This window comes from Oncorhynchus keta, unplaced genomic scaffold, assembly GCF_023373465.1.
Source record: "Oncorhynchus keta strain PuntledgeMale-10-30-2019 unplaced genomic scaffold, Oket_V2 Un_contig_19179_pilon_pilon, whole genome shotgun sequence".
Taxonomy (NCBI): domain Eukaryota; kingdom Metazoa; phylum Chordata; class Actinopteri; order Salmoniformes; family Salmonidae; genus Oncorhynchus; species Oncorhynchus keta.
The window spans coordinates 90,533-102,500 of record NW_026281323.1 but is presented as its reverse complement, the minus strand read 5'-3'; the positions used below and the strand labels follow the sequence as shown (position 1 = coordinate 102,500).

The following is an 11,968-nucleotide window of genomic DNA, read 5'->3' as shown; positions in this document are numbered from 1 at the left end:
GGTCTGTCTGTCTGGATACCCAGGTCTGAGAGGACCTGCAGTTTTAAAGGTCTGTCTGTCTGTCTGTCTGGATACCCAGGTCTGAGAGGACCTGCAGATTTAAAGGTCTGTCTGTCTGTCTGTCTGTCTGGATACCCTGATCTGAGAGGACCTGCAGGTTTAAAGGTCTCTGTCTGTCTGTCTGGATACCCTGATCTGAGAGGACCTGCAGGTTTAAAGGTCTGTCTGTCTGTCTGTCTGTCTGTCTGTCTGTCTGGATACCCTGGTCTGAGAGGACCTGCAGGTTTAAAGGTCTGTCTGTCTGTCTGGATACCCTGGTCTGAGAGGACCTGCAGGTTTAAAGGTCTGTCTGTCTGGATACCCTGGTCTGTGCAGGTTTAATGTCTGTCTGTCTGTCTGTCTGTCTGTCTGTCTGTCTGTCTGTCTGTCTGTCTGTCTGATACCCTGGTCTGAGAGGACCTGCAGGTTTAATGGTCTGTCTGTCTGTCTGTCTGTCTGTCTGTCTGTCTGTCTGTCTGTCTGTCTGGATACCCTGGTCTGAGAGGACCTGCAGGTTTAAAGGTCTGTCTGTCCGTCTGTCTGTCTGGATACCCTGGTCTGAGAGGACCTGCAGGTTTAAAGGTCTGTCTGTCTGTCTGGATACCCTGGTCTGAGATGACCTGCAGGTTTTAACTTCTGTCTGTCTGTCTGGTCTGAGAGGACCTGCAGGTTTAAACGTCTGTCTGTCTGTCTCTCTCTATCTATCTATAGCCAGGTCTGAGAGAACCTGCAGGTTTAATGGTCTGTCTGTCTGTCTGGATACCCTGGTCTGAGATGACCTGCAGGTTTAAACGTCTGTCTGTCTCTCTATCTCTGTCTATATACCCAGGTCTGAGAGGACCTGCTTTAATGGTCTGTCTGTCTGTCTGTCTGTCTGTCTGTCTCTGTCTGTCTGTCTGTCTGTCTCTATATACCCAGGTCTGAGAGAACCTGCAGGTTTAAAGGTCTGTCTGTCTGGATACCCAGGTCTGAGAGGACCTGCAGTTTTAAAGGTCTGTCTGTCTGTCTGGATACCCTGGTCTGAGAGGACCTGCAGGTTTAAAGGTCTGTCTGTCTGTCTGTCTGTCTGGATACCCTGATCTGAGAGGACCTGCAGGTTTAAAGGTCTGTCTGTCTGTCTGTCTGGATACCCTGGTCTGAGAGGACCTGCAGGTTTAAAGGTCTGTCTGTCTGTCTGTCTGTCTGTCTGTCTGGATACCCTGGTCTGAGAGGACCTGCAGGTTTAAAGGTCTGTCTGTCTGTCTGGATACCCTGGTCTGAGGGACCTGCAGGTTTAAAGGTCTGTCTGTCTGTCTGGTCTGAGATGCAGGTTTAATGGTCTGTCTGTCTGTCTGTCTGTCTGTCTGTCTGTCTGTCTGTCTGTCTGGATCCCTGGTCTGAGAGGACCTGCAGGTTTAAAGGTCTGTCTGTCTGTCTGTCTGTCTGTCTGTCTGTCTGTCTGTCTGTCTGTCTGGATACCCTGGTCTGAGAGGACCTGCAGGTTTAATGGTCTGTCTGTCTGTCTGTCTGTCTGGATACCCTGGTCTGAGAGGACCTGCAGGTTTAAAGGTCTGTCTGTACCCTGGTCTGAGAGGACCTGCAGGTTTAAAGGTCTGTCTGTCTGGATCTGGTCTGAGAGGACCTGCAGGTTTAAATGTCTGTCTGTCTGTCTGTCTGTCTGTCTGTCTGTCTGTCTGTCTGTCTGTCTGTCTGTCTGTCTGTCTGTCTGTATCTATATACCCAGGTCTGAGAGGACCTGCAGGTTTAAAGGTCTGTCTGTCTGTCTGTCTGTCTGGATACCCTGGTCTGAGATGACCTGCAGGTTTAAACGTCTGTCTGTCTGTCTGTTGTCTGTCTGTCTGTCTGTCTGTCTGTCTGTCTGTCTGTCCTGTCTGGATACCCTGATCTGAGAGGACCTGCAGGTTTAAACGTCTGTCTGTCTGTCTCTCTCTATCTCTATCTATATAGCCAGGTCTGAGAGAACCTGCAGGTTTAATGGTCTGTCTGTCTGTCTGGATACCCTGGTCTGAGATGACCTGCAGGTTTAAACGTCTGTCTGTCTGTCTGTCTGTCTGTCTGTCTGTCTGTCTGTCTGTCTGTCTGTCTGTCTGGATACCCTGGTCTGAGAGGACCTGCATGTTTAAAGGTCTGTCTGGATACCCTGGTCTGAGAGGACCTGCAGGTTTAAAGGTCTGTCTGTCTGTCTGTCTGTCTGTCTGTCTCTGTCTGTATCTATACCCTGGTCTGAGAGGACCTGCAGGTTTAATGGTCTGTCTGTCTGTCTGTCTGGATACCCTGGTCTGAGATGACCTGCAGGTTTAAACTGTCTGTCTGTCTGTCTGTCTGTCTGTCTGTCTGTCTGTCTGTCTGTCTGTCTGTCTGTCTGTCTGTCTGGATACCCTGATCTGAGAGGACCTGCAGGTTTAAACGTCTGTCTGTCTGTCTCTCTCTCTCTATCTATATAGCCAGGTCTGAGAGAACCTGCAGGTTTAATGGTCTGTCTGTCTGTCTGTCTGGATACCCTGGTCTGAGATGACCTGCAGGTTTAAACGTCTGTCTGTCTGTCTGTCTGTCTGTCTGTCTGTCTGTCTGTCTGTCTGTCTGTCTGTCTGTCTGGATCTGTCTGAGAGGACCTGCAGGTTTAAAGGTCTGTCTGTCTGTCTCTCTCTATCTGTACCCTGGTCTGAGAGGACCTGCAGGTTTAAAGGTCTGTCTGTCTGTCTGGATACCCTGGTCTGAGATGACCTGCAGGTTTAAACGTCTGTCTGTCTGTCTATCTCTGTCTATATACCCAGGTCTGAGAGGACCTGCAGGTTTAATGGTCTGTCTGTCTGTCTGTCCCTGTCTGTCTGCAGGTTTAAACTGTCTGTCTGTCTGTCTGTCTGTCTGTCTGTCTGTCTGTCTGTCTGTCTGTCTGTCTACCTGTCTGGTCTGAGAGAGGACCTGCAGGTTTAAACGGTCTGTCTGCCCAGGTCTGAGAGGACCTGCAGGTTTAAAGGTCTGTCTGTCTGTCTGGATACCCAGGTCTGAGAGGACCTGCAGGTTTAAAGGTCTGTCTGTCTGTCTGTCTGTCTGTCTGGATACCCTGGTCTGAGAGGACCTGCAGGTTTAAAGGTCTGTCTGTCTGTCTGGATGTCTGTCTGAGAGGACCTGTCTGTCTGTCTGTCTGTCTGTCTGTCTGTCTGTCTGGATACCCTGGGACCTGCAGGTTTAAAGGTCTGTCTGTCTGTCTGGATACCCTGGTCTGAGAGGACCTGCAGGTTTAAAGGTCTGTCTGTCTGTCTGGATACCCTGGTCTGAGAGGACCTGCAGGTTTAAAGGTCTGTCTGTCTGTCTGTCTGTCTGTCTGTCTGTCTGTCTGTCTGTCTGTATCTATATACCCAGGTCTGAGAGGACCTGCAGGTTTAATGGTCTGTCTGTCTGCTGTCTGGATACCCTGGTCTGAGATGACCTGCAGGTTTAAACGTCTGTCTGTCTGTCTGTCTGTCTGTCTGTCTGTCTGTCTGTCTGTCTGTCTGTCTGTCTGTCTGTCTGTCTGGTCTGAGAGGACCTGCAGGTTTAAAGTCTGTCTGTCTGTCTGTCTACTCTATCTATATACCCAGGTCTGAGAGGACCTGCAGGTTTAAAGTCTGTCTGTCTGTCTGGATACCCTGGTCTGAGAGGACCTGCAGGTTTAAACGGTCTGTCTGTCTGTCTGTCTGTCTGTCTGTCTATGATACTGGTCTGAGAGGACCTGCAGGTTTAAAGGTCTGTCTGTCTGTCTGGTCTGTCTGTGCAGGTTTAAAGGTCTGTCTGTCTGTCTGGATACCCTGGTCTGAGATGACCTGCAGGTTTAAACGTCTGTCTGTCTGTCTGTCTGTCTGTCTGTCCCAGGTCTGAGAGGACCTGCAGGTTTAAAGGTCTGTCTGTCTGTCTGTCTGTCTGTCTGTCTGTCTGTCTGTCTGTCTGTCTGTCTGTCTCTATCTATATACCCAGGTCTGAGAGGACCTGCAGGTTTAAAGGTCTGTCTGTCTGTCTGTCTGTCTGTCTGGATACCTGATCTGAGAGGACCTGCTTTAAAGTCTGTCTGTCTGGATACCCTGGTCTGAGAGGACCTGCAGGTTTAAAGGTCTGTCTGTCTGTCTGTCTGTCTGATACCCAGGTCTGAGAGGACCTCTGTTTAAAGGTCTGTCTGTCTGTCTGTCTGGATACCCTGGTCTGAGAGGACCTGCAGGTTTAAAGGTCTGTCTGTCTGTCTGTCTGTCTGTCTCTGAGAGGACCTGCAGGTTTAAAGGTCTGTCTGTCTGTCTGGATACCCTGGTCTGAGAGGACCTGCAGGTTTAAAGTCTGTCGTCTGTCTGTCTGTCTGTCTATATACCCAGGTCTGAGAGGACCTGCAGGTTTAAAGGTCTGTCTGTCTGTCTGGATACCCTGGTCTGAGAGGACCTGCAGGTTTAAACGTCTGTCTGTCTGTCTGTCTGTCTGTCTGTCTGTCTGTCTCTATCTATATACCCTGGTCTGAGAGGACCTGCAGGTTTAAAGGTCTGTCTGTCTGTCTGTCTGGATACCCTGGTCTGAGAGGACCTGCAGGTTTAAACGTCTGTCTGTCTGTCTGTCTGTCTGTCTGTGTCTGTCTGTCTGTCTGTCTGTCTGTCTGTCTGTCTGATCTATATACCCAGGTCTGAGAGGACCTGCAGGTTTAATGGTCTGTCTGTCTGTCTGTCTGGATACCCTGGTCTGAGAGGACCTGCAGGTTTAAACGTCTGTCTGTCTGTCTGTCTATCTGTCTGTCTGAGAGGACTGTCTGTCTGTCTGTCTGTCTGTCTGTCTGTCTGGATACCCTGGTCTGAGAGGACCTGCAGGTTTAAAGGTCTGTCTGTCTGTCTGTCTGTCTCTATACCCTGGTCTGAGAGGACCTGCAGGTTTAAACGTCTGTCTGTCTGTCTGTACCCTGGTCTGAGATCCTGCAGGTTTAAACGGTCTGTCTGTCTGTCTGTCTGTCTGTCTGTCTGTCTGTCTGTCCCTGATCTGTCTGTCTGTCTGGATACCCTGGTCTGAGAGGACCTGCAGGTTTAAAGTCTGTCTGTCTGTCTGTCTCTATCTATATACCCAGGTCTGAGAGAACCTGCAGGTTTAATGGTCTGTCTGTCTGTCTGGATACCCTGGTCTGAGATGACCTGCAGGTTTAAACGTCTGTCTGTCTGTCTCTCTATCTCTGTCTATATACCCAGGTCTGAGAGGACCTGCAGGTTTAATGGTCTGTCTGTCTGTCTGTCTGTCTGTCTGTCTGTCTGTCTGTCTGTCTGTCTGTCTGTCTCTATCTATATACCCAGGTCTGAGAGAACCTGCAGGTTTAAAGGTCTGTCTGTCTGGATACCCAGGTCTGAGAGGACCTGCAGTTTTAAAGGTCTGTCTGTCTGTCTGGATACCCAGGTCTGAGAGGACCTGCAGGTTTAAAGGTCTGTCTGTCTGTCTGTCTGTCTGTACCCTGGTCTGAGAGGACCTGCAGGTTTAAAGGTCTGTCTGTCTGTCTGGATATCTGAGAGGACCTGTCTCTGTCTGTCTGTCTGGATATACCCAGGTCTGAGAGGACCTGCAGGTTTAAAGGTCTGTCTGTCTGTCTGGATACCCTGGTCTGAGAGGACCTGCAGGTTTAAAGGTCTGTCTGTCTGTCTGTCTGTCTGTCTGTCTGTCTGTCTGTCTGTCTGTCTGTCTGTCCTGCCCAGGTCTGAGAGGACCTGCAGGTTTAAAGGTCTGTCTGTCTGTCTGTCTGTCTGTCTGGATACCCTGGTCTGAGAGGACCTGCAGGTTTAAAGGTCTGTCTCTGTCTGTCTGGTCTGTCTGTCTGTCTGTCTGTCTGTCTGTCTGTCTGGACCTGTCAGTCTGTCTGTCTGGATACCCTGGTCTGAGAGGACCTGCAGGTTTAAAGGTCTGTCTGTCTCTCTATACCCTGGTCTGAGAGGACCTGCAGGTTTAAAGGTCTGTCTGTCTGTCCCTGTCTGTCCTGTCTGTCTGTCTGTCTGTCTGTCTGTCTGTCTGTCTGTCTGTCTGTCTGTCCCTGGTCTGAGAGGACCTGCAGGTTTAAAGGTCTGTCTGTCTGTAATGTCTGTCTGTCTGTCTGTCTGTCTGGATACCCTGGTCTGAGAGGACCTGCAGGTTTAAAGGTCTGTCTGTCTGTCTGTCTGTCTGTCTGTCTGGTCTGAGAGGACCTGCAGGTTTAAAGGTCTGTCTGTCTGTCTGATACCCTGGTCTGAGAGGACCTGCAGGTTTAAAGGTCTGTCTGTCTGTCTGTCTGGATACTATATACCCAGGTCTGAGAGGACCTGCAGGTTTAAACGTCTGTCTGTCTGTCTGTCTGTCTGTCTATATACCCAGGTCTGAGAGGACCTGCAGGTTTAATGGTCTGTCTGTCTGTCTGTCTGATACCCTGGTCTGAGAGGACCTGCAGGTTTAAACGTCTGTCTGTCTCTCTATCTGTCTGGTCTGAGAGGACCTGCAGGTTTAATGGTCTGTCTGTCTGTCTGTCTGTCTGTCTGTCTGTCTGTCTGTCTGTCTCTATCTATATACCCAGGTCTGAGAGGACCTGCAGGTTTAAAGGTCTGTCTGTCTGGATACCCTGGTCTGAGAGGACCTGCAGGTTTAAAGGTCTGTCTGTCTGTCTGGATCCCTGGTCTGAGAGGACCTGCAGGTTTAAAGTCTGTCTGTCTGTCTGTCTGTCTGTCTGTCTGTCTGTTTAAAGGTCTGTCTGTCTGTCTGGATACCCTGGTCTGAGAGGACCTGCAGGTTTAAACGTCTGTCTGTCTGTCTGTCTGTCTGTCTGTCTGGATACCCAGGTCTGAGAGGACCTGCAGGTTTAAAGGTCTGTCTGTCTGTCTGGATACCCTGGTCTGAGAGGACCTGCAGGTTTAAACGGTCTGTCTGTCTGGATACTGTCTGGTCTGAGAGGACCTGCAGGTTTAAAGGTCTGTCTGTCTGTCTGTCTGTCTGTCTGTCTGTCTGTCTGTCTGTCTGATACCCTGGTCTGAGAGGACCTGCAGGTTTAAAGGTCTGTCTGTCTGTCTGTCTGTCTGTCTGTCTGTCTGTCTGTCTGTCTGTCTGTCTGGTCTGTGCAGGTTTAAAGTCTGTCTGTCTGTCTGTCTGTCTGATACCCAGGTCTGAGAGGACCTGCAGGTTTAAAGGTCTGTCTGTCTGTCTGTCTGTACCCTGGTCTGTCTGTCCTGCAGGTTTCTGTCTGTCTGTCTGATACCCAGGTCTGAGAGGACCTGCAGGTTTAAAGGTCTGTCTGTCTGTCTGTCTGTCTGTCTGTCTGGATACCCTGGTCTGAGAGGACCTGCAGGTTTAAAGGTCTGTCTGTCTGTCTGGATACCCAGGTCTGAGAGGACCTGCAGGTTTAAAGGTCTGTCTGTCTGTCTGTCTGTCTGTCTGTCTGTCTGTCTGTCTGTCTGTCTGTCTGTCTGTCTGTCTGTCTGAGAGGACCTGCAGGTTTAAAGTCTGTCTGTCTGTCTATCTCTATCTATATACCCAGGTCTGAGAGAACCTGCAGGTTTAATGGTCTGTCTGTCTGTCTGTCTGGATACCCTGGTCTGAGAGGACCTGCAGGTTTAAAGGTCTGTCTGTCTGTCTGTCTGTCTGTCTGTCTGTCTGTCTGTCTGTCTGTCTGTCTGTCTGGTCTGTCTGGAGGACCTAGGTTTAAAGGTCTGATCTGATGCATGTTTAAAGGTCTGTCTGGTACCCTGGTCTGAGAGGACCTGCAGGTTTAAAGGTCTGTCTGTCTGTCTGTCTGTCTGTCTGTCTGTCTGTCTGTCTGTCTGTCTGTCTGTCTGTCTGTATCTATATACCCAGGTCTGAGAGGACCTGCAGGTTTAAAGGTCTGTCTGTCTGTCTGTCTGGATCTGGTCTGAGATGACCTGCAGGTTTAAACTGTCTGTCTGGTCCTGTCTGGTTTATAGGTCTGTCTGTCTGTCTGTCTGTCTGTCTGTCTGTCTGGATATACCCTGGTCTGAGAGGACCTGCAGGTTTAAAGGTCTGTCTGTCTGTCTGTCTATCTCTATCTATATAGCCAGGTCTGAGAGACCTGCAGGTTTAAACGTCTGTCTGTCTGGATACCCTGGTCTGAGATGACCTGCAGGTTTAAACGGTCTGTCTGTCTGTCTGTCTGTCTGTCTGTCTGTCTGTCTGTCTGTCTGTCTGTCTGTCTGTCTGGATACCCTGGTCTGAGAGGACCTGCAGGTTTAAACGTCTGTCTGTCTGTCTCTCTCTATCTATATACCCAGGTCTGAGAGGACCTGCAGGTTTAATGGTCTGTCTGTCTGTCTGGATACCCTGGTCTGAGATGACCTGCAGGTTTAAACGTCTGTCTGTCTGTCTGTCTCTGTCTATATACCCAGGTCTGAGAGGACCTGCAGGTTTAATGGTCTGTCCTGTCTGTCTGTCTGTCTGTCTGTCTGTCTGTCTGTTTAAAGTCTGTCTGTCTGTCTGTCTCTATCTATATACCCAGGTCTGAGAGGACCTGCAGGTTTAAAGGTCTGTCTGTCTGGATACCCAGGTCTGAGAGGACCTGCAGTTTTAAAGGTCTGTCTGTCTGTCTGGATACCCAGGTCTGAGAGGACCTGCAGATTTAAAGGTCTGTCTGTCTGTCTGTCTGTCTGTCTGGATACCCTGATCTGAGAGGACCTGCAGGTTTAAAGGTCTGTCTGTCTGTCTGTCTGGATACCCTGATCTGAGAGGACCTGCAGGTTTAAAGGTCTGTCTGTCTGTCTGTCTGTCTGTCTGTCTGGTCTGTCCTGCAGGTTTAAAGTCTGTCTGTCTGTCTGGTCTGTCTGGGATACCCTGGTCTGAGAGGACCTGCAGGTTTAATGGTCTGTCTGTCTGTCTGTCTGTCTGTCTGGATACCCTGGTCTGAGAGGACCTGCAGGTTTAAAGGTCTGTCTGTCTGTCTGTCTGGATACCCTGGTCTGAGAGGACCTGCAGGTTTAAAGGTCTGTCTGTCTGTCTGTCTGTCTGTCTGTCTGTCTGTCTGTCTGTCTGTCTGTCTCTATCTATATACCCAGGTCTGAGAGGACCTGCAGGTTTAATGGTCTGTCTGTCTGTCTGTCTGTCTGGATACCCTGGTCTGAGAGGACCTGCAGGTTTAAAGGTCTGTCTGTCTGTCTGTCTGATGTCTGTGCAGGTTTAAACGTCTGTCTGTCTGTCTGTCTGTCTGTCTGTCTGTCAGGTCTGTCAGGTTTAATGGTCTGTCTGTCTGTCTGGATACCCAGGTCTGAGAGGACCTGCAGGTTTAATGGTCTGTCTGTCTGTCTGTCTGTCTGTCTGTCTGTCTGTCTGTCTGTCTGTCTGTCTGTCTGTCTGTCTGTCTGTCTATCTGTCTGTCTACCCTGGTCTGAGAGGACCTGCAGGTTTAAAGGTCTGTCTGTCTGTCTGGATACCCTGGTCTGAGAGGACCTGCAGGTTTAAACTCTGTCTGTCTGGTCTCTATCTATCTATATAGCCAGGTCTGAGAGGACCTGCAGGTTTAAAGGTCTGTCTGTCTGTCTGGATACCCTGGTCTGAGAGGACCTGCAGGTTTAAACGTCTGTCTGTCTGTCTGTCTGTCTGTCCCAGGTCTGAGAGGACCTGCAGGTTTAATGGTCTGTCTGTCTGTCTGTCTGGATACCCTGGTCTGAGAGGACCTGCAGGTTTAAACGTCTGTCTGTCTCTGTCTCTATCTATATACCCAGGTCTGAGAGAACCTGCAGGTTTAAAGGTCTGTCTGTCTGTCTGATACCCTGGTCTGAGAGGACCTGCAGGTTTAAACGTCTGTCTGTCTGTCTCCCAGGTCTGAGAGGACCTGCAGGTTTAAAGGTCTGTCTGTCTGGATACCCTGGTCTGAGAGGACCTGCAGGTTTAAAGGTCTGTCTGTCTGTCTGTCTGTCTGTCTGTCTGTCTGTCTGTCTGTCTGTCTGTCTGTCTGTCTGTCTGTCTGTCTGTCTGTCTGTCTGTCTATATACCCAGGTCTGAGAGGACCTGCAGGTTTAAAGGTCTGTCTGTCTGGATACCCTGGTCTGAGAGGACCTGCAGGTTTAAAGGTCTGTCTGTCTGTCTGTCTGTCTGTCTACTGTCTGTCTGTCTGTCTGGTCTGAGAGGACCTGCAGTTTAAAGGTCTGTCTGTCTGTCTGTCTGGTCTGAGAGGACCTGCAGGTTTAAAGGTCTGTCTGTCTGTCTGTCTGGATACCCTGGTCTGAGAGGACCTGCAGGTTTAAAGGTCTGTCTGTCTGTCTGTCTGTCCCTGTCTGAGAGGACCTGCAGGTTTAAAGGTCTGTCTGTCTGTCTGTCTCTGTCTCTATCTATATAGCCAGGTCTGAGAGGACCTGCAGGTTTAAAGGTCTGTCTGTCTGTCTGGATACCCTGGTCTGAGAGGACCTGCAGGTTTAAAGGTCTGTCTGTCTGTCTGTCTGTCTGTCTGTCTGTCTGTCTGCCTGTCCTGGTCTGAGAGGACCTGCAGGTTTAAAGTCTGTCTGTCTGGATACCCTGGTCTGAGAGGACCTGCAGGTTTAAAGGTCTGTCTGTCTGTCTGTCTGTCTGGATACCCTGGTCTGAGAGGACCTGCAGGTTTAAAGGTCTGTCTGTCTGTCTGTCAGGTTTAAAGGTCTGTCTGTCTGGATACCCTGGTCTGAGAGGACCTGCAGGTTTAAAGGTCTGTCTGTCTGTCTGTCTGTCTGTCTGTCTGTCTGTCTATCTATATACCCAGGTCTGAGAGGACCTGCAGGTTTAATGGTCTGTCTGTCTGTCTGTCTGGATACCCTGGTCTGAGATGACCTGCAGGTTTAAACGTCTGTCTGTCTGTCTGTCTGTCTGTCTGTCTGTCTGTCTGGATACCCTGATCTGAGAGGACCTGCAGGTTTAAACGTCTGTCTGTCTGTCTGTCTGCCTGGATACCCTGGTCTGAGAGGACCTGCAGGTTTAATGGTCTGTCTGTCTGTCTGGATACCCTGGTCTGAGATGACCTGCAGGTTTAAACGTCTATCTGTCTGTCTCTCTATCTCTGTCTATATACCCAGGTCTGAGAGGACCTGCAGGTTTAATGGTCTGTCCTGTCTGTCCTGTCTGTCTGTCTGTCTGTCTGTCTGTCTGGACACCCTGGTCTGAGAGGACCTGCAGGTTTAAAGGTCTGTCTGTCTCTCTGGATACCCTGGTCTGAGAGGACCTGCAGGTTTATATGTTCTGTCTGTCTGTCTGTCTGGATACCCTGATCTGAGAGGACCTGCAGGTTTAAACGTCTGTCTGTCTGTCTGTCTGTCTGTCTGCCTGGATACCCTGGTCTGAGAGGACCTGCAGGTTTAATGGTCTGTCTGTCTGTCTGGATACCCTGGTCTGAGATGACCTGCAGGTTTAAACGACCTGTCTCTCTATCTCTGTTTGAAACCTGCAGGTTTAATGGTCTGTCCTGTCTGTCCTGTCTGTCTGTCTGTCTGTCTGTCTGTTTGTCTGGATACCCTGGTCTGAGAGGACCTGCAGGTTTAAAGGTCTGTCTGTCTCTCTGGATACCCTGGTCTGAGAGGACCTGCAGGTTTATATGTTCTGTCTGTCTGTCTGGATACCCTGGTCTGAGAGGACCTGCAGGTTTAAAGGTCTGTCTGTTTGTCTGTCTGTCTGTCTGTCTGTCTGTCTGTCTGTCTGTCTGTCTGTCTGTCTGTCTGTCTCTATCTATATACCCAGGTCTGAGAGAACCTGCAGGTTTAAAGGTCTGTCTGTCTGGATACCCAGGTCTGAGAGGACCTGCAGTTTTAAAGGTCTGTCTGTCTGTCTGTCTGTCTGTCTGTCTGTCTGTCTGTCTGTCTGTCTGTCTGTCTGAGAGGACCTGCAGGTTTAAAGGTCTCTGTCTGTCTGTCTGGATACCCTGATCTGAGAGGACCTGCAGGTTTAAAGGTCTGTCTGTCTGTCTGTCTGTCTGTCTGTCTGTCTGTCTGTCTGTCTGTCTGTCTGTCTGTCTGGA

General features: G+C 49.9%; 2 protein-coding genes across 2 annotated transcripts in view; both read left to right on the top strand.

Annotated features, from left to right (window-relative positions):
- LOC127920367 (uncharacterized) overlaps positions 1 to 11,962 on the top strand; it is a 22,825-nt gene extending 10,863 nt beyond the window's left edge. The window contains exons 7-9 of the mRNA XM_052504447.1: positions 3,331 to 3,420; positions 10,742 to 11,242; positions 11,840 to 11,962. Coding sequence (XP_052360407.1) covers positions 3,331 to 3,420; positions 10,742 to 10,790 — 139 coding nt within the window. The 3' untranslated portion in view covers positions 10,791 to 11,242; positions 11,840 to 11,962. The remainder of the gene's footprint in view (positions 1 to 3,330; positions 3,421 to 10,741; positions 11,243 to 11,839) is intronic.
- The window catches only part of LOC118366573 (collagen alpha-1(VI) chain-like), an 81,493-nt gene that overhangs the window by 51,382 nt on the left and 18,143 nt on the right, over positions 1 to 11,968 (top strand). The window lies entirely within an intron of this gene.